Here is a 27,584-nt window from a genome sequence, read left to right on the forward strand (position 1 = left end):
AATGTTACACAGTGTTCATAAGCAATGAAGAAGTCTGTATGAAGATAGGGAGCCACTACAGAGAGACTTGGATGGGTTGGATCAGTGGGCCAACGTTAATGGGATGAGCTTCAACAAGGACAAGTGCCAGGTCCTGCACTTGGGCCACAACAGTCCCATGCATTGCTACAGGCTTGGGGAGGTGTGGCTGGAGAGCTGTCTGGAAGAGAAGGATCTGGGGGTTCTAATTGACAAGCAACTGAACATGAGCCGGCAGTGTGCCCAGGTGGCCAAGAAAGCCAACGGCATCCTGGCTTGTATTAGAAATAGCGTGACCAGCAGAAGTAGGGAGGTGATAGTCCCCCTGTGCTCTGCACTGGTGAGGCCACACCTTGAGTATTGTGTCCAGTTTTGGGCACCTCAATACGAGAGGGATATTGAGGTGCTGGAGTGAGTGCAGAGGAGGGCAACGAAGCTGGTGAAGAGCCTGGAAAATAAATCCTATGAGGAACAATTGAAGGAGCTGGGACTGTTCAGTTTGAGGAAGAGAAGGCTGAGGAGAGACCTCATCACTCTCTACACCTACCTGAAAGGACATTGTAGAAAAGTTGGTGCTGTCTCTTCTCACAGGTGATTAGTGACAGAACAAGGGGAAATGGCTTTAAACTGCAACAGGGCAGGTTTAGACTGGACAGTAGGAAAAAATTTTTCACAGAAAGAGTGGTCAGACAGTGGAATAGGCTGCCCAGGGAGGTGGTGGAGTCACCATCCCTGGATGTGTTTAAGGGTCGTTTAGATGAGATGCTGGGGGATGTGGTGTAGGGGAGAACTTTGCAGAGTAGGGCTGACGGTTGGACTCGATGATCCCAAGGGTCTTTTCCAACCTGAATAATTCTGTGATTCTATAATAACATGGATGTAGCTTCTTTTTCTATTCATGTATATACAAGATTGATGGACGTATCCTCCCAATTCAGGCAATTAATGTGTTGCAAGAAACACATAAATGTGTAATAAAACAAATGTTACAGACTGAAAAATACTCTTTCTAATTTAAAGTTGAATGGTAATAAAAGGATTTGCACATGTGTTCATGTACTGTAGAAGGTCTCAAGGATTTGCAGTTGTAAATTGCTATACTGTAAATGAAATGCAGTAAAAGGTACACGGCTTTAAAATTATACAAGTTTCTATCATTCTACATATTTTCTATTCATAAATTATACAAATCCTATGAAAGGCTGAGAATATTTAGGCTAATACTAGAGATGCAAAATTAAAACCAAAAGAGTTAGACAGGTGTTTTAAGGAAGCTTCTGTTTAGGCTAAATGGAAGGTGATGTTCTTTCAGAAACAGCTGTAGTATGTCCCACCCCACAACCATTTTGAATCTACATGAGTGTTGATGAATAGGTAATTTCCAGAAATACTAATGTATCAAAGTGTGATATCACTTGAAAATAGCAAGCACTTCCTGTACTACTTGCCAAGTTGCTAGGATTGCTACCCACCAATTCATTTGTGATGTTTTCGTATGTACTATGTATGTTACATATAAATAATGTATAGTAATAGTAAATATAGTGCCAGAAGTATTTGTTATTTGTCATGGCATTTAGTGCAAAACTTCCTTTATATTAGGTAGGAAATAAAGGAAATGTATCAGCGTGAAAGGGGTCTTTTAATCCTTCAAACGACCTAAGTACTGTATCTCACTTCCTCTGTTTTGGATATATTAACTAGTTTTTGATAATTTATTATCAGTCACTGTGAAATAATAAATTTGGAAGTGATCTCAATTAACTAGTGTCAAATAAGACATAATGAAAATGTAGAATTTAATTCTAAAAACATTAATATCATCATTTGTCACATCATTAGATTCATTGATTTCAACAAAACTACTCAAATGTGGTTACTCATGTGCATAAGGGTTTCCTAGACAAGTTCCTAATTTTTTGGGACTTCTAAGTCTCATATACTTAAATATGTATTTATATAAGTGGGCAGAGATTAAACAGAAAGTTTAAGCAGAGATTAAACAGAAAGTTTAAGAAGCATTATAAAACATATATGTATTTGTTCTTGTAATAAATTGAGTTATTATAAGACCATTCATGTCAAGTTAACATGAGCAAAGAGAATTATTATAATGAAGCAAAGAAAATCCTCAAAGAAGAAGGAAATCCTTCACATTGCTAAGTAACAGCTGTCTGCCTTTGTTTTCATTCAGCATGGAGATCTGTCAGCTCTTTCAGTACATGAGAGTACTTCATCAAAGGGAACTACTGAGGATGTATCCAAGGATAAATGCTAAAATAGCTAAAAGAATAGAGACTAAAATATGCATTATTGTACCAGATAGAAATTTTTACTGAAAATTAATGGATAAATGTAGTGCACTCTAAATATCATGGAGTACAATTTCAAGATCATGTGAAAAACGTACATAATGGGAGGAAAACAACAAAGGACAGAAATAAAGGATGATTCTGCCTTTAGGTCTCTTTCTTCAAGGTGGCAGAAAGTGTTACAAAGATAAATCTTTTAAACTAAATTCCTCCTTTAGGGTCCACTTTCGTGAAAAGGAGTGTGTGAAGTAGCCAAGACAATATTAGCCATTAAAAAGAGTCAACATTAAAAACAGTTATTCTTATTTTAAAGATGGAGATTTTTTTCTTTTCTTTCTTCTCAGCCAGCAGTCAGAGCACCATGCAACTGCTATGGATTACTTATATTTTAGAAAATCACCTTTTTAACCCTTTTTTTGAGAGGATGAGTATACTTTTGTGCACTACTCCAACAAAATAATACATCTTCAACCTGCAAATGCCTCAACATGGAGTGAAGCACACAATCCCTATGCCTTGGGTTCAACTGAGTGTGATATTTCCTTTAAATTGAAATATACCAGGAGTCAGTGGAGAATCAGTGTCACATGGTAAACCAAAGTTAGCTGCAGAGGCAGCAGCAAACAGTGGAGCACTAGGCAGAGCTACTGAAGAGGGTTTTGCACTGGCTGGGCCATCTGTCAGTCCTTGCCCTAACACTAATTCTGGAGATGCCACAAAGGACAGTGTTGAGATCCCCAGGTCATTCTGACTTTCCTTTCTTCTGCTGACTCTCCAGTTTTTCTGACCCATTCACATAAGCACAATAGAAGCCATATTCTCAAGAGTAAGTCCCACTGTGATCTTTCTTTAACTGTAAAATACTGAATATATCTAGGCTATTTGTTAATCTGTTGGTTACCCAACGCCAATGACCAGTGTCTGAGACACAGGGATAAAAATAAAATAAGAAAGTGTAATGCACTGCATGCAAATTATAATTGCCTGTAAGTGTTTAGAGTTATTTTTATTTTCACTTTGCGTGGTAATATTAACAGCTACCCTTCAACTGGGACAATTACTTTTTACAAAAACTTAAAATTATTCTTCTGTATTCCCAGTCATTATTCGGCACAATTCTTTCATATTCTTACTGAAGTTGGAACACTAAATTGCTGAGAAATAAACTCCAATTTATAAAGTAGGATTTACTTTCATTCTATTCCTCCTCCTAAAGCATATGCTCTCCTACCAGCAAACATACAGAGTTAACAGAACAAGGTCAAGTCTTGTAAAAAAGGAAAACAGATCTCAAAGAGGGAGACCCTATAGACTTTAATGTTGGCTTAGATTCCACCCAGAGATAAAAGAGTATAAACCTTCCTATTTGAAATATTATTTTAACATTTGCACATATTACATGTTTCATAGATGGCCTCTACATGTTTATATAAGTAATTGAAAAGATTAAAGGTTCAGACCGAAAGTTAAAAAAAAAAGCCCATAGTCACTAATAGTTCCTAAAGCCTTCTCAAGAAATTAAAAAATAAGACATTATCAGTGTTCTCCATCCTGCTATCTTGAGTGACACAAAATTTTAATTTGCACCTCCCAGCAGCAATAGATATCATCACCAATATCTTAAATATGAGCACAGTTTTCATCTGCAACACACATTTACTACCACAGGCAAATATATGTACAGATGTATACTGCATAATATTCAGTTTAGAAGTGATAGGGTCTCTAAAGCTGCTTTCACATAGAGATATAAAATGTTTCAGAATTATTATAGACATCTTCTAGTAATTTTAATGATTTTCTTTTACTTGATTGGACAGTAGAACTGTAGTTTCTAAGCAAATTTACGTTCAATTGAAAACATGAATAAAAGGAAGTTTCTGAATTGTAGCTGATTTGTATGGTGATTTATATCACCATGCAAACATCATAGAATCACAGGATGGTTTGGGTTGGAAGGGACCTTAAAGACCATCTAGTTCCAACCCCCCTGCCATAGACAGGAACACCTTCCACTAGACCAGGTTGCTCAAAGCCCCGTCCAAACTGGCCTTGAACACCTCCAGGGAGGGGGCAGCCACAACTTCTCTGGGCAACCTGTTCCAGTGTCTCACCACCCTCACAGGAAAGAATTTCTTCCTTACACCTAATCTAAATCTACCTTCTTCCTGTTGAAAACCATTACCCCTTGTCCTACCACTACACTCCCTGATCAAGAGTCCCTCCCCATCCTTCCTGTAGGCCCCCTTTAAGTACTGGAAGGTTGCTATAAGGTTTCCCCAGAGCCTTCTCTTCTCTAGGCTGAACAACCCCAACTCTCTCAGCCTGTCCTCATAGGGGAGGTGCTCCAGCTCCCTGACCATCTTCGTGACCCTCCTCTGGACCTGCTCAATTAGGTCTATGTCCTTCTTATGTTGGGGGCCCCAGAGCTGGACGCAGTACTGCAGGTGAGGTCTCATGAGAGCAGAGTAGAGGGGGAGAAACACTTCCCTTGACCTGTTGGTCATGTTTCTCTTGATGCAGCCCAGGATATGGATGGCTTTCTGGGCTGCAAGGGCCCATTGCTGGCTCATAGTCAGTTTCCCATGCACCAATGCCCCCAAGTCCCTCTCTGCAGGGCCGCTCGCAATCCATTCTTCACTCAGCCTGTATTTATGCTTGGGATTAACCCAACCCATGTGCAGGACCTTGCACTTGGCCTTGTTGAACTTCATGAGGTTCACAAGGGCCCACCTCTCAAGCCTATCCAGGTCCCTCTGGATTGCATCCCTTCCCTGCAGCTTGTCAACTGCACCACACAGCTTGGTATCATCACCAAACTTGCTGAGGGTGCACTTAATCCCACTGTCCATGTCACCGACAAAAACGTTAAACAGCACTGGTCCCAATACCTGAGGAACATCACTCATCAATGCTCTCCACTTGGACATCGAGTCATTGACCACAACTCTTTGAGTGCAACCATCCAACCAATTCCTTATCCACCAAGTTCTCCATCCATCAAACCCATGCCTCTCCAATTTAGAGACAAGGATGTTGTGCAGGACAGCATCAAAAGTTTTGCACATGTCCAAGTAGATGGCATCAGTTTCTCTTCCCTTATTCACCAACACTGTAACCCCATCATAGAAGGCCACCAAATTTGTCAGGCATGATTTGCCCTTAGTGAAGCCATGTTGACTGTCACCAATCACTTCCTTATTTTCCATGTGCCCTAGCATAGCTTCCAGGAGGATCTTCTCCATCATCTTGCTGGGCACAGGGGTGAGACTGACTGGCCTGTAGTTCACCCTGTCTTCCTTTTTTCCCTTTTTATAAAACGGGGTTATGTTTCCCCTTTTCCAGCCAATGGGAACTTCCCTGGACTGCCACGACCTCTCAAATATGATGGATAGTGGCCCTGCCACTTCATTCACCAGTTCCCTCAGGACCTGCGGAATCACATTCCATGGACTTGTGCATCTTCAGGTGCCTTATGAAATGTCATGTCACCTAATGCATTTTCTGACAGTAACTCACAGACAGTCTAAATTAGAAAAGTTTTCAAACGATAAATCCCAAGGCAGATTTAAGTTCCTCTCAAATTAAGGAAGCAGACAATACAAATATATGTAAGGAATACACTTAAGCAAAAATATGCAAAATGTTACATTTGTGCAGATACTTAAAAAATTACTATCTGGATCCAAAATCTATTGCTGAGACCGAATAGAGAAATAGAAAGCAATGGGAAGATGAACAACGCATGACAGAAAATGCTATTGACATTGTTACTAACCTTCTAAGACGCAGAATCCTGGTGGCTCTGATGGTGTAGTATCCAAGAGCTGGATGCTATTCAAACAGATGAAACCTGCCCTGTTCTGGAGTGTTCCTTTAAACATAAGCTATGGATTGTTAAAGTTAAAATATTTGCATTAACAGACAACAGAGAAAATAAGTTTTTATTTAGATAAAACTGTAATGTTCTACATGTAAAAAGCACTGCATACTTTCCATTACAAAACCATGACAAATTTGAAACCAGAAGCTGAATCTTTGTATGATGACCTCAGGTTGAAGTTAAGTAAAAAACCTATTTTAAAGAAAAACTCCTAATCTCATAGCCTTTTGACTAAAACATTGCAATGTCCCTCTGCTTTAGAAAAGTGACCTGAAATGTAATACCTTGTAGACTCCATCTTCTGCTCTGAAGTCTCTTCAAAACCTCATTTTGCAGATGCCCATGAGAAAAATGTTGAGTAACACTCACAGGTGAATAAAATGGACTAGGGAGTGTCCTCAGACATCAGTCGGCATAGCATAACTTAAGAACTGATACTTGTTTTATCATTTAAGATAAAAATTAAGTCTATGCAATGGGATTGGTCCCTGTCTGCTGGTAATGCTTGAACTGTTCCAGGCACTGTCTGGGAGATGACCAATTTGCTTGGGTCAAAACCTTGCTTAGGACCATAATAATGTTTTAATTATATGGACTGTCGCATGCCAATATTGGGACTGTGCCCTGGCCCTGGTTATTTTACTACTATTGGCATAGACATAGAGATTCAAGGAGCATTTCTCTCTATGACAGAGTTCCCTTGCTCTGATCAGATTTTACACAAGCTGATTTAGAGCAACATAGGTTCAGAAGAACATCTCTTGCTCCCGGCCACCACAGAGTCCAGCTCTGCTGGGTCTCAAAGCAAGATTACCCCACTTGTGGTCTCCAAGTTTCTTTTACCTGAGCTAAAGCAGCAAACAGGAGGAAGCAAGCTGAGATTCATCAGAAAGATGAAGGCTGCAATGAAAGAAAGCACTGAGACAAGAGCAGGAGCTGAAGGCACAAATCAAAAATGGAGTTGTGGGTTTTGACAGGCTGAGACATGACCAGAGCACGAGTCTCAGAAAGTAGTCATGTGCAAGAGACAGAAAGCACAGTGGAAGGAAAGCTGGACAAGAGTATCTGACAAAACAGAAGGAAACTAGAACAGATGTGATTTGGGGCATAAGCAGAAGGGTCTAATATATTCCCTGAAGCCTGGGAATTAGTTTGGAGTGAAATCTCAAGAGGCATTTTTCTTTCTAAGAAATAAGAATTATATACATAGATTTCCACTAGAGACAACTTCCTCAAAATGACAAAAGCCTTCTAATACTATTCAGTTTCTACCAGTTCAAACAGCAGAATATCATGCTGAAAACATTACATTGTTACATAATTAAAGACAGTATCTTTCCTTCCCTAAGCACAACTGATCTTTGCCATCCTTGTACAAGAATGCATAGTTTTGGCTATCTACATATATACATACAACCTCAGCAGCCTTCTGTTTATTTATTTTTAGATTACTATACGTAGTCTTGTTACACATCTGGTTGTTTATTCACACTTGTCCTCGTGGGAAAAGGAGAGACAGGCAACAACAGGTACTTGCAACCTACTAGCTTGCTGAAATGCATTCATTCTAATATATGTTAAAATGTCAATTCCTGTAGCAGGCTTAGTCTTTGTACTTTTACAGAGATTACATTTTCAGCTGATTGTTGAGACAGCAAAATATGATGGTTATTTACAGAATTATGAAAAATAAATGTAAATGTAAAATTACTTAAAATAGAAACATGTAAATTAATTTAAGAATTAAGTAGTTACAACTTTACATTCTTCTCTATGCCTGTAAATTCAAGGGTAAGATATTCTATCATAATTACTGGTTTACATCATTTGACTGAAATCCCACAGACACCATTCACATCATCCCACTTAATAACATTTATATTTAAATGAGTTTGTAACACCTGATATGGACTCAGATGACTAACTAAAATATGGTGAGATTTGTATTCATTTTCTTGTCTGTTATAAAAGACCAGCAGCTTCAACACCTGATCTCTGTGTGTGGTGGTTTGACCTTGGCTAAATGCCAGGTACCCACCAAGTCGCTCTATCACTTCCCCCCGCTTTCCCCTTTTTTTCTCAACAGGGCAAAAAGGGGAAAGAAAATAAGATAGGAAAAAACCGACTCTTGTGGGTAAAACAAAAGCAGTTTTAATGTAAGCAAAGCAAAGCAAAGGCCTGCATGCAGAAGCAAAAAGAAAACAGATTTATCTCTACTTCCCATTAACAGGCGATGTCGGGCCTTCTCAGGAAGCAGGGCCCTGATACGCGTAGTGGTTGCCTTGGAGGACCAAGGGTGACCCCACCCCCTTCCTCCTTTCTCCCAGCTTTATACTGAGCAGACGTCATATGGTATGGAATATCCCTTTGGTCAGTTCGGGTCAACTGTCCTGGTTGTGTCCCCTCCCAAGATCTTGCCCACCCCATCCCACTGAGGTGGGGAAAATGTTGGAAAGAGCCTTGGTGCTGTGTAAGCACTACTCAGCAGTAGCCACAACTCCAGTGTGTTATCAACACCCTGCCAGCTCCCAACATAAAACACAGCACCATGAGGGCTGCTATAGGGAAAACCAATTCCGGCTCCGCCAGACCCAGTACACTGTGTAAATGTTCTGTTGAGCTATAACCAGAGCTTTACTCACATTGAAGCAATGAAGAACAGCAAGACCTTCAGGATACATATAATTTTAACAATTTTTTTATCTTTCTAGAAGCTTTATAAACAATAAGGTAAAGCATCTTATAAAATAGAGCACGTGCTTTTTTCATTCATACCTTTATTTTTTCTAGCCCTGTTGGTAGCTGTATATCCACTTTGACCCATTCTTTCTTAATCATGATGTTGGTTTCCCACAAGACATGTTCCTCCTGTAAAACGTAGAATATGATGTTATAAAGCAATTTTTTGTTCCTCTGTAAATTATCAAGGTCATTTTTTGTCCTCGATCTTTTCATATTATAGCCAAATGACCACTATATACAAAGATGTTTTATATGAGGAAATAGTTTCACATACTCATTTGTAGTCTTTGTATTGAGCTTTATGGGAGAGATGGGAAACAAGCCATGTTTACTGTGATTAAACAGGCTAATAATGTAATTGTCAGAAGTTGGCTTGGTAGACTTAAAGTGAATTAATATGTAAATTAAGCCATGTTATTGCTGAATTTAACAATATGTTTCCATGGTGCTCTCTACATTAGTTTCTTTTTCACCAATAACTGCTTCTATTATGTTGTGTTATAATTAGATTTAGTTTTCTTAGAACTGAATTTGGGGTCTGTCAAAATTACCCAATCAACAGTGTTAAAAACTTTTTTTTTTTTTTTTTAATCTGTAAAGCAAGCAGGCAGAGTACTACCTAACAATTCCTAACTATGTTCTGAGCTACCTCAATCTCCATTTACACTCCACGTCCTCAGGTTAACAGCAAGAGTGCCAAATATGGTAAGGCTCCCTTTATGCAAGCACTCCAAGCCTTTCTAATTCAATAATCTGAGAAAAACAGCTCATGCTCCTTCTGATTCTGGTTATAATCCTAACTGGAACATGCTGAGGCCAATATAACAACAAAAAAACAAACAAACAAACAAAAAAGAAATGTAGCAATATGAACCTCATATCCCTAAATAAAATCTTTTCAAAAATCAGTTCAAAAATAGAGCAAAACCAGAAAGACAGGAAAAAAATCCAGGAAACTGTAATATAGGCTATACATACAAACAGATTTACCACTACAAGTATCAGTAGTGAGACCCCTTTTAGGATACTGTGCAAAGTACTGGCCTCTTCCACAAAGGATATTACAGATTTAGAGGCTGTTGAGAAAAAGGTGTGAAGCAGCATAAGAGAAATGGAAACTCTCTTGTATGGAGAGAAATTGAAAGGATAAAAACAGTTTACCTCACAGGAGGTGAATAAAAGAGGATATGATAGGTATGCGAAATGTTATCAATACTATAGAAAAGGACAGTTATCTTTTTTCCTGTCTTGTAATATAAAAAAGAGGAAGAAGATGCTATGTATGGCTTGATAGACCAAGAGGTCTGAGCCAGCAGAGGAACACTCATATGATTTGTGATGAGTAGCCTATTATGCTCTTTTCCTACCAAGCCTTCAGCTGTTATGACATATTAACAAAGCTGGAAGACTAAATATCTGTTGAATATGTGTTTGAAGATCAGTTTTGGAAAACTGAAAGACAGGGCCAAGACAATACCCTAATTCCAAACACTAAATGACATAAGAGATCAAATTTGGATAAACCATGACATACTTATTTCAGAAAAAAAGTCAGCTGTGTATTAATGTCATTAGCCTACAACAGCCACAGTAAGAAACAGAAAAGGATGATGTACTAGGAACCATATTGCAGGTTTAAACCGTACCCTGTGATTAAGTGACTGCTTTCAGAAATACTATTGTTAATGTATTCCCGGACATGTACATATACGAACCCTCCAAACACATTTTTATACCTTGTGGGAACCCTCTACGTTTGCTGTTTATTTGATTGGATGCATCTGGATACTATAATTTTGCTCACATTCAATTAACAGCTTAGATAGCCATCCCCATGACCATTTTTCTCCCAAACGTATTTTAATAAAAACAGCTTGTAGCAGTAGACTTGATTTTTCTGTGCATGTGCCAGTATCCAGACCTTCTAGGGCTGTTTTTTAGACTGAAAGCTGTAAATCACCTCAGATGGAACAACTTTTGAAACTGTTTATTGTTCCATGCAACAGACATTACCCTCTGATTTTATACCATGTCTAATAAGCCAATAATATTATTTCCTTTCTCACAATGTTTTCTCTGTAGTATTCATCCTGCTTGTCAGATTCTTTCACCTCTTTGGTACAAATGGGTTAACCCCTCTAGCACATTCCTTGCATCTCTGGCCTTCTTTTAAAATGTTGAATGTATTGCTTTTCCTTTACTTTCCCTCGAGATTTATTTTGGTGGTGCAGGGGAGCAGTTGTTCAAAATGCCTTCACTCTATTCCCCTTATTGTGATATATTGCTATCTATAAACAATTTTTTGTAAAGCTAAAATGGGCAAGAATTGTTTCTTTTTCCTGCAATGTTTTTGGGTTTGGTTTTTTTTTTTTTTTTTGAGATAATGCTACTCAGATTTGAAGGATGGAAGAGAAAATCATGACTTTTTCTTATCGACTCCATTTATATATTACAATCTTTTTTTTTTGACATTTCTCTACAGATACATTAACGGCTGTGCAACTGCACTCATAATTTTGTCCCTGCTTCTCTCATTCAGAGTAATTTGGAACAAATGCTTATTTATTCCTCCACAATGATTAATGAATCACCTTTAACTTCTGCAGAGGAGTATACTTGCATGGTTTTTGCAAGTGTTGCTGAACACTTAAAGCAATTTTAGTGCATCAGGGTACAAATATGCTTGCACATACAAACATCAGTTGAAATTATCTTTTACTGTTTAATTTCCATCTGCTTTGAAAGCCATACAAGATGTAAAGATTAAGAAGATAAAAGCAGTAAGTATAAGCCCACTACTTAATGGAAGGAATGAGCAAGTAATGAATGGCAAATGATAGATCAAGGTCAACATTATCTTCTTTGGTTTCAGTTTTCACAGAAAAGTTTAAAATTTATCAGACAGTTAATAGACAGTGAATACTGTTAATACTTTATATGTTAGTGGACAGTTAATATTGCCAAATGTGAATGCAAACATGGACCGGAATATAAGAACAGTAGTACAAATATATATAAGCCAGAAGTACTGAAACTGGAAGGGAATCAGGAAGTTTTAAGTAGAGGTTACATAATGAAAGGAATATCTTACTATCAACAACTAACTCTGAGAACCTGAGGAGAATGTGTGCGAAACTAGAGAACTGGGAGAATTAGGGATATATATTACAGTTAAGGGGAAAATACAGACTGTGCAATTATAGCTAATCAGCTGAAAGTTGACAATTTATAAGACACTGGAACAAATTGCAAACAATAATCTTGTAAGCAGCTAGAGAATTAGAAAGTGAGAAACCTACATTAGCTCTTTCTGATGATGAGCAAGTCATATACAACCAGTGTAATCTCTTTTTTAATTGTACACAGACTTGAAAAAGTAGAAATTACTTTATTAAGTCTTTTAACGTAATTTCATAAGACATTCTTTAAGCAAACTGAAGAGATTTGCTGCAGATAGAATTTTAAAATGTAAAATGGGTGTACAGATGGGTGTACAAATAGGAGTGCAACCTTATTTAAAAGAGGACCTGTCAATAGTTTTCTATTAAACTAGAAGAAAATTATAATAAGGCTCTGCATAGGTCTGTTCCAGGGCCTGACATAATTATAGTGCTGACTACCTGTTTGGATAATGGAATGAAAAATAAAATTTAAAAAAATGTGGATAACACTAAATTGGGAGGAATTACAAGTACTCTGAAGGACATCATTAGAATTTAAAATCATCTCACTATATAAAACCCAATTTCAAACCAATAACACAAAGTTCAAAGACATATGAATCACAGTTAGGAAAGAAAAATCAAGTTATCAAATGCAGTAGTATTGAATGAAGAGCAACTTTGTTAAGCCAGCAGTAAAACAGAAAAAGGTCCAGGTTATCATGGACTGCAAGTTAAATATAAGTCAACAACAGGTTATTGTTGACAAAAGAGTCCTTTTTCCTTATTGTTCATACTCAAGAGCAATTTAAGTTCCCTGTCTTTCAACCAATGTCATAGTGTCTATATTAGGAAATAAGTTCACTCGTCTTTGGCCTTTCTGTTGAAAGGGTGAGGAAGGCTAGGGATACATTTGCAACATGCAGTGCTTGTCCTCTAAGAACAGTACTGAAGCCGTACGTTAAATGTCATCCAGTCTCCATTTGCATCAGACCTGTCGGTGCTGCGACACAGCAAAAGTTATTCAGGGATAAGAGGTTCTGACAAATAAAACCAGTAAAAGGGGATGCAGAGGAACTTCAAGGTGTTGGACCATGCAATTGAGAGGTTATTTTGAATCACAGCCTTCATGACAGCAGCTCTGTTGTCTTCCAGGGTCAGAACCAGCACTTGGCTCTCGCTTCTGTTTCTCAGTATTTGTCTAGTTTTTCATAAACAACCTAATGATGCAGTAGCAAAATGTGTAAAAGCTACCCCCCCTTCATTTCAGTTTAAGAAGTCTTAAATATGAATCTGTAGGGTTTCATTTTTGAAGCTACCAGCAGAAGCTTGTATTTCTGAAGGCCTTTCTGTCAAATTTTGAAATACGAGTACTTCATATCACCTTTAGATAAGTCTATGTGCAACAAATACACTGAAGGAGAAATTCAATAACTAAAACATCAAAGGGCTAAGAGAAGTTGTGGAAACAGAGCGGATTGAACTGAAGCAATAACTTCCAAAAACGTTCTTCTAATGCATATGTAAGGAACTATTTTGCAATTAATTCAGTTTAGGCTCCCAATTCTATGGAAACTCAAATGCCAATTTTCTCATGTTTTTGGCTCACCTAATTTGCTTTGTTTTCAGGGAAAGAAAACTTAAATCAGGTCCACTGATGCTACTTGGGTAAACCATTAAAATCAATCTGTCTCAAGGTCCTATTCTGTCTTAAGTTTGCCATGGGCATTTACTGGCAATTGGGAATTTATTGGCAAATATTATGGCACAAATCTCCATGCATTCTGACCGGCACACTGATTATGTTACAATTACACAGTAATGGGTCATAGAAAAATACTATTCCCTTTTATAAATCAAAAATTAGCAAGAGCCTGAGTTATTTTCATGAATACAAGACACAGTGGGAAAGAAATAAGGTATTTCCATTACCTGTTCCTATATTTAGACCCCTTGGTAGTGTTACTCTTCAGGGTTTTTGCATCTTATCTTTGTGAATAAAGTGGATCTGTCTTTTAAAATATTTGCATTGTTAGGTGATAATAATTCAACTCCACCATCAAGATACGAGAGCCATTAACGTAATGAGACCAGATGTACGGCTCTTGCTTTCATTAAGTAGCGGTACAATAGCATCAACACTAAAATAGAATCATAGAATACCAGGCTGGAAGGGACCTCAAGGATCATCCGGTCCAACCTTTCTTGACAAAAGCACAGTCTACACAAGATGGCCCAGCACCCTGTCCAGCTGAATCTTAAAAGTGTCCAATGTTGAAGAATCCACTAGACTCATTAAACAACACTTTCAAAAGAAAAAATTCTAACAGTGGAAAGCCTCCACAAAGCAGGGGAGGTAAGAAAGATGGAAATAGTTATCATTGCTCAACTGGCATTTGTGTTTCAGTTTGACATGGTTGTTTTATCTACTAATAGGTAGAAGTATAGGAAAACTACTGCTCTAAAACATGGGCAGAGCAAATCAGGTAGATAAGCAAGAGTTTTCTAGACATCCTGAGCCAGGAACTTTCCTTTTTTCTGTGTCTCCATAGAGGAAAGCATTTATTTTCCCATTTCCAGAACAGGAAGAAGGCTAAAAAAGCTGTTACTATAGATTTTTCCCCTGAAATCCCCAAATTATTTAATTCTGTAATAGCTGGGGTTTGCTCTTCAAGTCTTATTGCAGAACATTCACCCATCAAATTAGTGTATAGCTGAGATGGCAAATACCTAGGTTTTACAGTTGCATAGATCAGTGAAATGATACCAAGTTATTCTTTTGCATGAACTAACTTACAGGACAGGCATGTACTAGCAGGAATATTTCCTTGCATTTTGGCTGGTAACAGCCGGACTGTCATATCTCTTTACCCTTTGAAAATGAATGCATGTTTCTTCTTACCTGATTAGTAAACAGTACCACCTTGAGAACACTGCTATCTGCCATGGAGTAATGAAACTGAAAATGGCAATTCTTGCTGGAGCAATGACACATGGAACTGTTAAGATAAGCGCTTTTATATAATGCGTTGTCGTTAGCTTCTAACCACTCAAAATGACCTGAAAAATTAAAACAAAAAAACCCATTTTTTCACAAAACACTTTTTTTTTGTCAGTCTATGAAAATAAGGACTGCTTTCCTGTAATTAAACCATGGACCCATCACGGCAACAATGGAATCTTATTGTCATGCTGATGATGTAACTTGGATGTCATGTGTTTCCTATTAAAAAGATAGATATATATCTTCATTTGATTCACAGGTAGCCCCAGCAACCAAGAATTACATCAGTTGATAATATCTTGAAGTTGTTTCTTTGCATGTTAAAAAATGTAAGCAGTCCCACATTCAGATCAGCCTCCTTACATTTGCAACCATTCAATACCTAATTGCAAATATATTTGGAAACTGGGCTTTCTTCCTTCTTCCACTATGGTTTCCAGAAAATATGCTTTTTACAGTAACACTTCTGTAGACTCTTCAAAATTTTTTTAAAAAAAGAAGGTGGCGGGGGTAGTATTCTGCCTTACTGCTACAGGAGGCAGTAGCATCTCCACCCTGTAATCAAGGTCTTTACTTCTCAGCCAGAATTTCTGCAACAAAATCTTGGAAGCATATTGTCTTTCCATCTGAAGCAGAAAAGCAATTTGTGCTCTTCTTGACCTACTGCCCCTTATAAAAGTGTTCCTACAGAGATCTAAGAGTACTCCATCCCCTCAACAGTGTCTTTTATTTGTCAGAAATAAAAATGGCTAAATACTTTTGACCAAATGCATCAGGTCTTCTTTTCACCCTCCTGAGTCACTGAATATTTTGCTGCCTTCTGAAGCAGCTATTAAAATAATAAACAAGGACTGATTTAAGGTCTTAAGTCCGCTGTTTCTGTGTTCATGTCTCTAAACACAACTTATCTCAAATGCAGATGTTGCAAAGTTTATTTCAAACTGAAGGGAAAAAGTGTCATTTCACAAGGAAAATATTTGGTTTTATTCTTTTCCTTTTGTTGGCAGTTTACTCTTTGTGTTATGCAATGGTTTACACTGAAATACGTGGATGTAATTTCATTAGAATTAAGTTTGTAATTCCATGCCATAGTGGTTAACCGTGATTTGAGGAAACATTATAGATTTAACCCAGCATTCTGTTTGACAGAGATCAAGAAAGCATCTACACTTCCATGACTATTACCTTGTACAGAAGAGAAATATGCATCAGCATTAAAATTTATACTACTGGTTCTTTATCGAACTTCAGAATTCTCCGATGCCATTATAAAAAAAAAATCAATTTTATTTTCTGAGCCTAATGGTAATTAACATTCTTTTCCCTCTGTTAGTTTAAGTTCCTGAATCTCTAAACAGGGAAAATTGGAGCTGACGTGATTTTTAGATAAGAAAGCAAGTGAACAGCACTAGATAACCAAAAGTTCTATGAAACATCCAGAACGATAGTGTGTCCGCAAGGGATACTGACAGCTATTCAGGGAATAAGTTTTATGCAAGTATTGTGAATGTTTCTGAGACATATCGAGGCCTACTTTCAGAAATTAAGACTCCAGAAACTCCTGTGTTGAAAAATACTGGGTTTTTTACTATTATTTTTTCCCTCTTCTCTATAGCCTGTAAAACTAGAACCATGTCAGTTTAACTGGATGGGCAATAAACTATGCTAAAGTACTTATTTGTTTCCCCTCTTCCAGGGATTTTTTTTTTATTATTAATTACCTTTAGCCAACATTTATCAAGTAGCTTTCTAAAGATTAACTTTATTGATAACATTTTTTTTTCATTTGTTACAAACTTTGCAGCTCTTCTCTAAGGTCTGAATTTCCCTCAGTCCAATACACTCCATAGCATATTACTGTGCTTATGCTCTGACCTTCTTTACCACAGAATCACAGAATCATTCAGGTTGGAAAAGACCCTTGAGATCATCGAGTCCAACCATCAGCCCTACTCTACAAAGTTCTACCCTACACCATATCCCCCAACGTCTCATCTAAATGACCCTTAAACACATCCAGGGATGGTGACTCCACCACCTCCCTGGGCAGCCTATTCCACTGTCTGACCATGTTTGTTCTCTTGAATTTTGTGACTTTCTGTTTCTGAAGTGCCAAACTTCCCCACGTTTTTAGAAGTAGAACAGGAATCCCCGAAAAGCCACTTCATTCCTGCCAATGTGGTAGTAGGGCTTTTGAGTCACAGAGGTGTCTGTGTTCCTGACAAGAGATGCTGGGATGGTTGCCAGGATAAAGAGTGTAGACTTTAATATCTTTCCATAAAGCCTTTTATTTTCCCCACGTGGCTGCTTAATCAGATTTTAGATAGATGGTCTTGTTTCTTTCAGTTTTGAAGAAAAATTTTGTGTGTCGTAAGCAAATTTTGGAGTCCTGTGGAACGACCAGTCACTGACTGCAATGGAGTCCAATTAGAAGCAGAGTCTACAATTTACTGCTGAGGTGGTCCAGTGTCTTCTTTGAGCTGGGGTGGGCTAGTGAACCTGCCTCTATCCTGCTACACTGAAAACTCAAAGCCTATAAATATTTAGCCATCTTAACCATTTTCTGACTTAAATCTTGTTACTCCTGCTTTAATCCATGTTTTTTTATTCCACAAACCACATGACTTTGAATCTATGCTACCAGTTTTAAAGTAACAATTGAGCCTACAGTTAAAATTGAGCCAGAGAGTGGGACCTTTCCTTTTCTGGCAAGTTCTCTTCCACAGCAGAGAACTGTTCAGTCTCTGAACCAAATCCCTGCAACCTTCCCATTCAACTGTTTTGAGGAAAGAAGTCATCAAATCTGAACTGTCATTGTTTCTACTCTTTGAAGGTGAATTTCCATGAACTCACAAGTCATGGATGAAATCTTGAAGGAAAAAAAAAAAAAAAAGAGGAAAAAATATCAATCACATAATCTAATGATTTGGGTTTTTTCATGTTTAAACTTGAGGGATTTTTATCATTAGTTATCTGAAATGTTGGGTTTAAAAGCCATAGAACTTCCTTTGATTTCTTTTTGCATCTCATAATTTTTATTTTTATTATGCAGAGAATTGGTTTCATTAGTTTCATTAGTTTCTTAATAAAGAAGTGTTACCCCAGATGTAGGAAACTAGATTAATCCAATGTAAGAAGAACAAACTATGGAAACTACATAGCATACTGGAAATATCAATAAAGAAAACAACAAAAAAAAATATTTTATGAACAGTATTGCAAGGGAATATAAAACCTCTGTAAGGACTTTTGACACTAGAGAAATTAAAAGGAAAATTTACAGAGGAAGTGCCTACAATACAACAGAAGAGAAAAGAAGCAATAAAAGAACAAAGAAAAAAAGTCCACCAAGGACAGAAAGTATTTTATTAAATTTAAGAATACCAGGAAAGGAGGATTATTCAAAGCCTATAAGCAATCCTTTCTTTATAAATATAATTGTCTAGACTTCTGCTTTATAATTTAGTTTCTTACCTGTCTTCTATTTATAGTGCTGGAAGCTTTGATCAAAATCAGAAACTAAAGCTTAGTCAAGCTCTATTTGCATTGCAAGTTTGAGCCTTGAAGTATGGCATTTTTTGCAGTTTGCATACCATTTCTCTAGCTTTTAGAATTTTAGTTAATATTCAACCTCTTCATTTATGCCTCTGCAAATCTGCATGAATAGAAATACTGAATATATTGAGAGGTGAGCAATCATAGTTCAGATTTTTCAATACTTTTCAATGTTAATGATGAATTAAATTGTTTGTGGTGTTTTGACACTTATTTCTTCTCACATTTTCTTTTTTCTTTTTTCTTTCTTTATGACATGGAAGCACAGGGAATGTCCCCAAGCAGTTGTTTGTGTTATGTGCTCAGTCTACTCAGTCACCTAGGCACATATATACAACAATGCCCAAGCACTTATACAGCAGACATTTCAAAATGTGTTTTGTTTCAATAGACATTGTTTGTGACCTGGTCCTGTAAAAGCCACTTACAGAATTTCAGTATCTTTTCTGTTAGCACAATATTGTCATAAAAAGTAAATCCATACCCTTCACTAACCCTTGAGGTATCACGTTAAGGTATGGCACTGATACAACAGCTTTCGGGGAGATGTTTAAAATAAAATCAAATGAAAAGTCTTATTTTTGTGAGATATCCCAGTGGAAATTGAAGTGGTGTGACATCTTTTCTTTCCTTATTTTATTTTTTTTTAAAGATGAGAAAAAGAATCTGCTTTACTAGTCTATATGCTCTCTGTTGTACAAAAAATGCTAACATGCAAAAATTAGTCTCAAGAGTGTATGCACTGAAGTGCTTTTGCTTGCTATTCCATTATAATTTGACTTACAGTTACTAGAGTGTGTTGAAATGCATGCCAAAATTTACTTTAAAAATCATTCCAAAATGAAAACAATATTTAACTATTCATTCTGCTGCTATCAATGAGATGAATTCCATTTCTGTGGGCTCAAAGTTCAAGCAGTAATCTCCATGCTATCAGTTCTTCAAAGCTACATCAGAAATTACACTGTTACAACTAGTGCTACTTAACCCCTTTGAAGACAGTCTCAGTAGACAAGCCAAACACTTAGTTGGCAAGGTGATTCCATTTCACATTACAACACTTAGACATTTATATCCATTAAGCTTTCAAAAACCTTTCCAATAAACCCATAGACAAGCAGTACACAGTGACTTCAAAAACAAGTGCTGGTCTTTACTTCTGAAAAGTGCAACTGGATTAATTTTATTGTTTTTAAGAGTAACAAACTATTTTGTATTATAAATGTTTCTCTACAGCTCCCCTAATTAAAGGTTCAAAGTGAAATTCCTGACTGTATGCTCAAATACAGTAGTACAAGTAAAACTGCCAAGTGTCAAAACCAAACCAAAAAACCACACACAAGGGCTGTGGGCTTAGACGGATTTAATTTAATTTCACCAAATTGTTGCATAGATCCCACACAAAGAATTAACTGGATAATAAATTAATTATTAGTTTATATGGGAATTCTTACATTAAAATCTTTCATGTTTTATCAGCAGGTGTGTTCACAGTGCCCTTATTAAATGGTCAAAGCAAAAACTAATTTAAGTACAAAATACATAAAATTACTTTCCATGATTCTGTTCTGTTTCTTTGTTGAGTCACCCCCTTATCCTAAAAAGCACCATACTCTTCATGAAAGCTAGTAATTGTGCATTAACTTAAATTTCCCACCTTCAGTATTGTTACTCCAGTCTTTCAGGAAGGAACAGGAGGCAATCTTGTGCCCAGCTTGCAGTTGTGCCCACATAGCAGGCTCAGCCAGCTGATCTGAACGCCACTCACACATGCTAAGCTCAAAAGTAGAACTCTGTGGTACTAAAAGACAAAGAAAAGCAATCACTTCTTAAGAAGTCATTATTTATGAGACTACTTCCCATTAGAAACATATGCTCATTAAACTACTTGACAGCATTTCTGCCTCTGGTTACTTCAAAAGCATTGTGTATCACTGAATGCTGTCTAGTATTTCAGGCTGCCATCTTTAATGATACCATTTTAAAAAAATCATTCCCTAAAGATGGATGCTTCTTTCAGAGCAATGGAGCTTCTTACAGAGCTATTTATGTTAGCCAGTCTTTGCAACATTCATGAATTCACTTCCAGAGAGAGTTGCCAGGAAACATAAAAAATGACACGTCATAACAAGAAATACCTATTTACTTTTCTAGATGATAGCTACCAAAAAATCACTTCTGAGAGGTTAAACTCAGCAGCATCTCCATAACACTTACAACAGAATGCTTCTTTTTAGAACCAAAAAATTTCTGAATACATCACCACATGTCTTCAAGAATGTTTTACAGGCAAATCTTGCCTGACTAATCTAGTGGACTTCTATAATGGAGTGACTGCATCAGTGGACAAGGGAAATGTTATGGATGTCATCTACCTGCACTTCTATAAGGCTCCTGATATGATCTCCCTCAACATTCTTACCTCTAAATTGGAGAGATATGGGTTTCATAGGTGGATCGTGAGATGGATAAGGAATTGGCTGGATGACCGTGTCCAAAGCATTACAGTCAGTGGCTCAATGTCCATCTGGAAACCAGTAATGAGTGGTATCCCTTAAGGGTCCATACAGGGCCCAGTACTATTACATATCTTCATTATAACGTAGATGATGGGATTGAGTGTGCTCTCAGCAAGTTTGCAGATTACACCAAACTGAGCAGAGCAGTTGTTATGCTGGAGGGAAGGGATGCCATCCAGAGGAACATTGATGAGCTTGAGGAGTGGGCCCACGTAAACCTCATGAAGTTCAACAAGGCCAAGTGCAAGGTCCTGCATGTGGGTCAGGACAACCACCATTATCAGTACAGACTGGGCAATTAACTGATTGAAAACAGGCCTACAGAGAAGGACTTGGGGATACTGGTGGATGAAAAATTGAACATGAGCCAGCAATGTGCATTTTGTGCACATTATCAGAGGGCTGGAGCACATCTCCTATTAAGACAGGCTGAGAGTTTGGCATTGTTTAGCCTGGAGAAGAGAAAGGTCCAGAGAGACCTTATTGCAGCCTTTCAATACTTAAAGAGGGCTTATAAGAAAGATGGAGACATTTCACCAAGATCTGTAGTGACAGAACAAGTCACAATGTTTTAAACTGAAAGAGAGTAGATTTAGATTGCATATAAGGAAGAAAAATTTTATGATGATGGCAGTGAGAGAGTGGAACAGGTTGCCCAGACAGGTTGTGGATGTTCAAGGCCAGCTTGGATGGGGCTTTGAGCAACCCGATCTAGTGCAAGGTGTCCCTGCCCATATCAGTGGGGTTGGACTGGATGATCTTTAAACGTTCTTTCCAACCCAAACCATTCTATGATTCTATGAAGTTTAAGATGCCAGATAGTAGCTGCAAGTTTTTGTGTAATAAATAATGGCTACAGAAATAAATGTTTTTAAGCAGGATTGCAATAAGATAATGGAAGTTCCACTTCTTAATACTATTGCAGGGGAAAGGCAATCTGGTTAAGACGGGCTTTTAAATAAAAAGGGTATCCCAGAGAAAATGGAGATTCCTAACTGTATGGAGGAAACAATCGTATGTCAGTATACATAGACGTTACTACTGTTATTGTGCTATTCACACTACTGACATCTCAAGTGAAATGTCCTGTCCAGGTGACACTACAAACCTCTCATTTCTTCATTGTTCCAGTGTTGCTAAATATGCACTTTTTTCAAACCATGTGTATTAAGCAAGAAGAGCTTGTAGAAAACTTATTTCACATGGAAAATGCAAAATTCTAAAATGGTCTAGAAAAGAATGGATTTTGTCAAATTTCAACATTTGAAAAAAGCTGCAAATACAATCAAAAGAAATCATGCTCTTCTTTAAACACTTTTTAATTATTGAAACACAATTTTGATTGATTTTACATTTTTTAATTTATCTGTAAATATTTCTGAGGTAATTTTTTTGTTCTGACAATAATCTCTGTCTCTTGGGACAAAATACCCATTTTCCAGCTCTTAATTCTGCAGTGTGTCAGACAACAGCAAGATTAGTATTTTGGATTTTCTGACTCCCATCCCTGTAGCAGTTCTGCATCTGTGATATTAAAGGCTACATCTTTGAATTAACTAAGGAATTAAGTTTGAAATTTTTTTCAGTTGAAGTATTCATACTGGATTTTTGTCAAAATTTATATAAGTAATACATACATAACTACTCCAATTTAAAAAATAATCTTTACGGAGAAGGTATACTACATCTGCATTACAAGTGACTTAGGACAAAACCTCGTTCTCCCTTATAGCCTTCCATTTTCATGCCTTGGGGGTCTTGGCTTTCACCCTTATGGCAAGATCAGAACAGCAATCTTATTAGAGTTCTTCTACATATATAATTTGTCAGGAGTCAAGACACTTGCAGGGCAATCAGACACTTGGATAAGAATATGAAGCCTCTGAATAGAAGGTCTATTAAAGATATAATTAAAGGAGATTTTTTATTACGTATGTTTTAGAGCATAAATTTAATATTTTCTATTTGACAGGGAAAATATTTTTTTGCAGTACATATGCAATTGCATAATAAAAAGCTGTGTTGTTTTTGAGTGATAACAAACAATTTGGCAGCTGTTGGAAAAACTACAAACCATAGAGTATCTTAAATTGCTATACTGAAGATAGAGTTGTGGTTGGGTTTTTTAAATGCATAAAGTTTACTGTCTAGCAGAACTGAACAAGAGACTGAAGGTGGGGCAGTTTGGGAGACAGGGGAAGGAGAGATGGGAAGAAAAAACTTAAAACTTAATGAAATTACATTTATATTTAGCCATCACAGTTTGTATCAAAAAACTCCTGAAAACACAAATACTTAACCTATTTTACTCATAACCCTAAAAAGCACAATCATATTAATGAATACAAAGGCACAGGTAACTTCTTATGTGCATTTACACTGGGATTGAAAAACAGGAATGGTACATTAAAAATGCAAATTTTAACTACAATTTTCATGCAAATAAAGCAGTCTTCATTTAAAGTTTTCTTAGCCAGACATTCCATAAGGACTAGAAAAAATGCTTTCAAATTCAAACAACCATTGATTTGACCTTTTGTCTTAATTATTGGAAGATATTTAGTAGTAAAGTTCCTCTTTCAAGGAGAAAATTAAGATCTTTTGACCCTGTTTTTGCCTGCTGTGAGAAATTTAGATGTCACCTAATGAAGCTGACTTTTCCTAATGGGGAAGCACAGGAGAACAACTGGTTCTTATTAGAATATACCTGAGGTACTTAACAGTACAGCAGCTCAATCTGTATGCCACACCATATACTTCAACAGCTGTCATGTAAGCTAAATTTAACACCTACTTTTATAAGTTTTGGTGAATACATCCTGTTTCTGTTTCAATTTTTGATTTTTTCATCTCTTTGAGACTGTCATCTCTATAGCTGATTTGTTTTTTCTTTTTTTTTTTTTTCCTTTAGAAGCACTTTGTTTATGAAAATAGCCAGTATATTTGTACAGAGATTTATATCCTCCTGTGTGAATTGGTTAAGCAACTATATGGGTTGCTAGAATTTAACAATACATTTTTTTTCAATTTCAAACCTGCCCTTTCATCTGCAGAAACCCTCCAAGGAACAGAAAGAAGTTGGGAGAAACACACATCTGTCCTCTTTTCATTGTCAGTTTCAAATTCATTTTTTCAAAGAAAGCACGTTGTAAACTTACCTGAGTTCATAGACAAGTATGCACAAAGTTTTAAATTATCATCTTTGCTCACTAAGTAGTACTGCTAGAAAACCTCTACAAAACAGAAAAGCAAGATGGGCCCTGGCATGAAAATATTTATATAACATTTGCTTCTATATTTCTACATTGTAAGCAGGTTGAAGCATGGAGACTTACATGACCAAGTTTAGTTACCTGAAATTTTATTTCCCCAATACAGATCCTCTTTGAAATAAATATGTATGCCTGCCTGAATCATTATACTAGGATTTGTATCTTGTTCTTACTGTGATCTGCCTACAATTGCTCAGCACTCTAATATGTTAATAACCATGTGCATCTATTTTCAATAGTTTTTCCTACTAGGGAATATAGAGAGCTTTATTTTAGACCACAGTATACAAAACCAATCATGTAACCTAGCTTAGTCTATGTCAAACACTGCATTCCATATCTCAAGTTAAATTTAAGACTGAACTCTCAGTGCCTGTCGCAGGGCCTGAGAACAGCTCAGAGGCAGGAAAACAAGGAAAGTGCTTTGAATCAGGGCTGTGCTCACCTGAGGGTGTGACATAGGTGCACAGTGCAATCTTCTTGTGTAATACAGAGCAGCAAGCAATTTAATTTATGCTAGGATGGGTAATATTCCTTTCCCATGGAAATACATTGGGTTGAAAAGAGAAATAGGAAATGTTTTGCTAAAGAATCCTGACATGCATGAATGGTTTGGCTGCAGAGCTGACTAGCCTGATGTTATAGCTCTTGGATGTAGTAGAGCAGAACAAAATAGCCCCACTACACAACTGAGGATCAGGACCTTCACACATTTAAAACCACGCACAGGTGCCTTGGTAATCTCCCTAAAGCAGCTCCAAAGCTTTTCCTGAGCTGGCTGAACCCATCAATTCTTCGGCCAAAACCAGTAGATCTTTTCTGCCCACTGAGGCCTTAGTGATCTCCTGGCTGCAGTAAGCTACATTTATACCGTACCAGATTTCTTAAGGTATTTATTGTCATTGTTTGTAACTGTGTTTAGATGTGATAAAACAGATGATGGTTTAGAGAAATGAAAATGAGAGAGACAAAAACACTTATGGAGTTAAGAAAGCATTTGAATACCAAAAGGCTTTCCTTCATGTTTTCCCTTCTAGTCCAAGGGAAAGACAAAGTAAAATGATCTGTCTCCTGAAAAACAGGTATTCTTACCACATGCCAGAGAACATCCTTCACTGAAAGTAATATCATCAATGGCAACAGTTTCACCTTGTCTCCGGGTCTCCACCATCCCCCAAAAGATAACCTGCAGAGATTAACAGCAAATCAACAAGAAATGGCATTAATCAGTGTCACAGACAAGAGAAAAAACATCCCAAGGTATGCCAGTCTAGTCCATAGAGTTTCTATTAGAAATATGAGAACAAAAATAATGCAATTAACAATTTTGGAGGATTACCACCCTGGCTTTTTCACATCTCTGTGGCTCGTCAACACAGATATATAGTCTAATCATCTAACTCAAGAGTGAAGCAGCATTTAACAGGAAGGATCTGAAAACCACAATAAAATACATTAAAAGTTAAGCAAGGATCATGACAGTTAAGAAATACAAAAGATTTTGTGTTTTATCAAGCCATTATTCCACCATAGACTGGAAATATGAACATTTTCTGCTTGTTTTCAGAATTTATCAGAGACCTGGAGCAAAGAGAGTAACAAACACCATTAGTCAGAAGGCTTTCATCAAGCTATTAGCCAAAACAAACCTTGAGGAGTACTTGGTCAACTGTTATTCTGCTCTAATATTACAACGGTGATATTTTTCTTTTTTTTCCTAACAAAGTCTTCTATACACAAGAAGTTACAAATATTTTACATTTCCATCTTAAGGGCAGATATCAATCTACATTTGTAAATGTAGAAACTACCACAGTTTTTCAACAGTGATGTAGAAAGGGACTGATCAACCACAGACCTTGGGAAAATCCAACAAAAAACCACACCAATCAAAATGACCCAACAAATCAATCATATGAATAACATTCCTTAAATTATTCCCTAGCCATATTTTAGGATGTTACAGCTCCAGGCTTTTCCAGAGTTCTGGAGGCACAACTGACCTGGAGGTACATTCTAGCTCTTAATAGTGCACGTACAGTGTTAGCTAGATAAGAAGTTTTCAAATATTATATTTAGAGTTCAGGGGCAATTTAGTTCATAGTTTAAGAGACTGCAAGAGAAAACCTGCATTTATCCTATAAATTATCATCAAGAGTACAATATTCCACTGTACAAAATGATACAACTCAGCCAAGGATATGATCATTATGGTATGAGTTGAGGTTTTTGGGGGGGTGAGTTTTTGGGGGTTTGTTTGTTAATTTGTTTTTCTTAAGCTGTAGTTGATCTGCACAAGAAACATAGCAGCCTGTAAAGTCAAATTATCCTGGCATTATTCAACCAGAGACAGATGTAATGTTAGCTGCCATATCACCAGTGAGAAATCCACATCTAGTTTGTTTTTATATATACACACGTCTATATATTTTTCTTTCTGTTTGTTTCAGAAAACAATAATTTGAATTATTGAATGTTGCTGCAGCAACAGGTATAGTTGATGTATACTTTGGTAACATCACCAGTAGGACAAATATTATATTCATATTGTCTTTTTTTATGATTACATGGTTTCAGATAAGGTTCTAAACCAATCTAGTACACTGTTTTGTAATTAAAAACACAAGAAATATTTTTAATATCAAGGATTTGACAAATATTTGTCCTTTTCATAGTGATATTTTCATTGTGAAGTCAATATTTATAAGTTAATTTATAGTAAATATATATATATATCTTGCAATTAGGGCTTCATAGTCAGATTTTATTTTTAAGTGAGACACAGTGATTTAGACAACGCTAAAGAGGTGCTCTCTCATGTTGCTGGTGCAAAATTAGAGGTGGCGCTTCCATAGGAGCACACAAAGTATTTAACTTGTGTTTCGTCAAAACTCATGAACAGTTTGTTTACTTGGTCAATATAATAAAAGGTTGGATTTAAGAAGCTTGCTTTAAATGTATGTTTTATCAATGTCACTAGAAAGAGCTTCCTGCTGACTGATGTTGTAGACATTCAACACATCCTGGTATTCTGAACACCTGGGGAAGTTTTTCCAATGACAGAACAAACCACTGTTTCTATTTAAAAGTGTTTGACTACAGGAGGGGAGTCTATGAA

The 27,584-nt window shown here is 36.9% G+C and overlaps 1 protein-coding gene across 1 annotated transcript in view; it reads right to left on the reverse strand.

The window, feature by feature from the left end:
• The window catches only part of MALRD1 (MAM and LDL receptor class A domain containing 1), a 291,044-nt gene that overhangs the window by 252,489 nt on the left and 10,971 nt on the right, over positions 1-27,584 (reverse strand). The window contains exons 5-9 of the mRNA XM_074814744.1: positions 25,559-25,652; positions 20,333-20,476; positions 15,019-15,176; positions 8,989-9,081; positions 6,109-6,217 (exon numbers count right to left, since the gene is read on the reverse strand). Of these exons, the coding sequence (XP_074670845.1) occupies positions 6,109-6,217; positions 8,989-9,081; positions 15,019-15,176; positions 20,333-20,476; positions 25,559-25,652 (598 nt within the window). The remainder of the gene's footprint in view (positions 1-6,108; positions 6,218-8,988; positions 9,082-15,018; positions 15,177-20,332; positions 20,477-25,558; positions 25,653-27,584) is intronic.

This window comes from Strix aluco, chromosome 1, assembly GCF_031877795.1.
Source record: "Strix aluco isolate bStrAlu1 chromosome 1, bStrAlu1.hap1, whole genome shotgun sequence".
NCBI classification, from domain to species: Eukaryota; Metazoa; Chordata; class Aves; order Strigiformes; family Strigidae; genus Strix; species Strix aluco.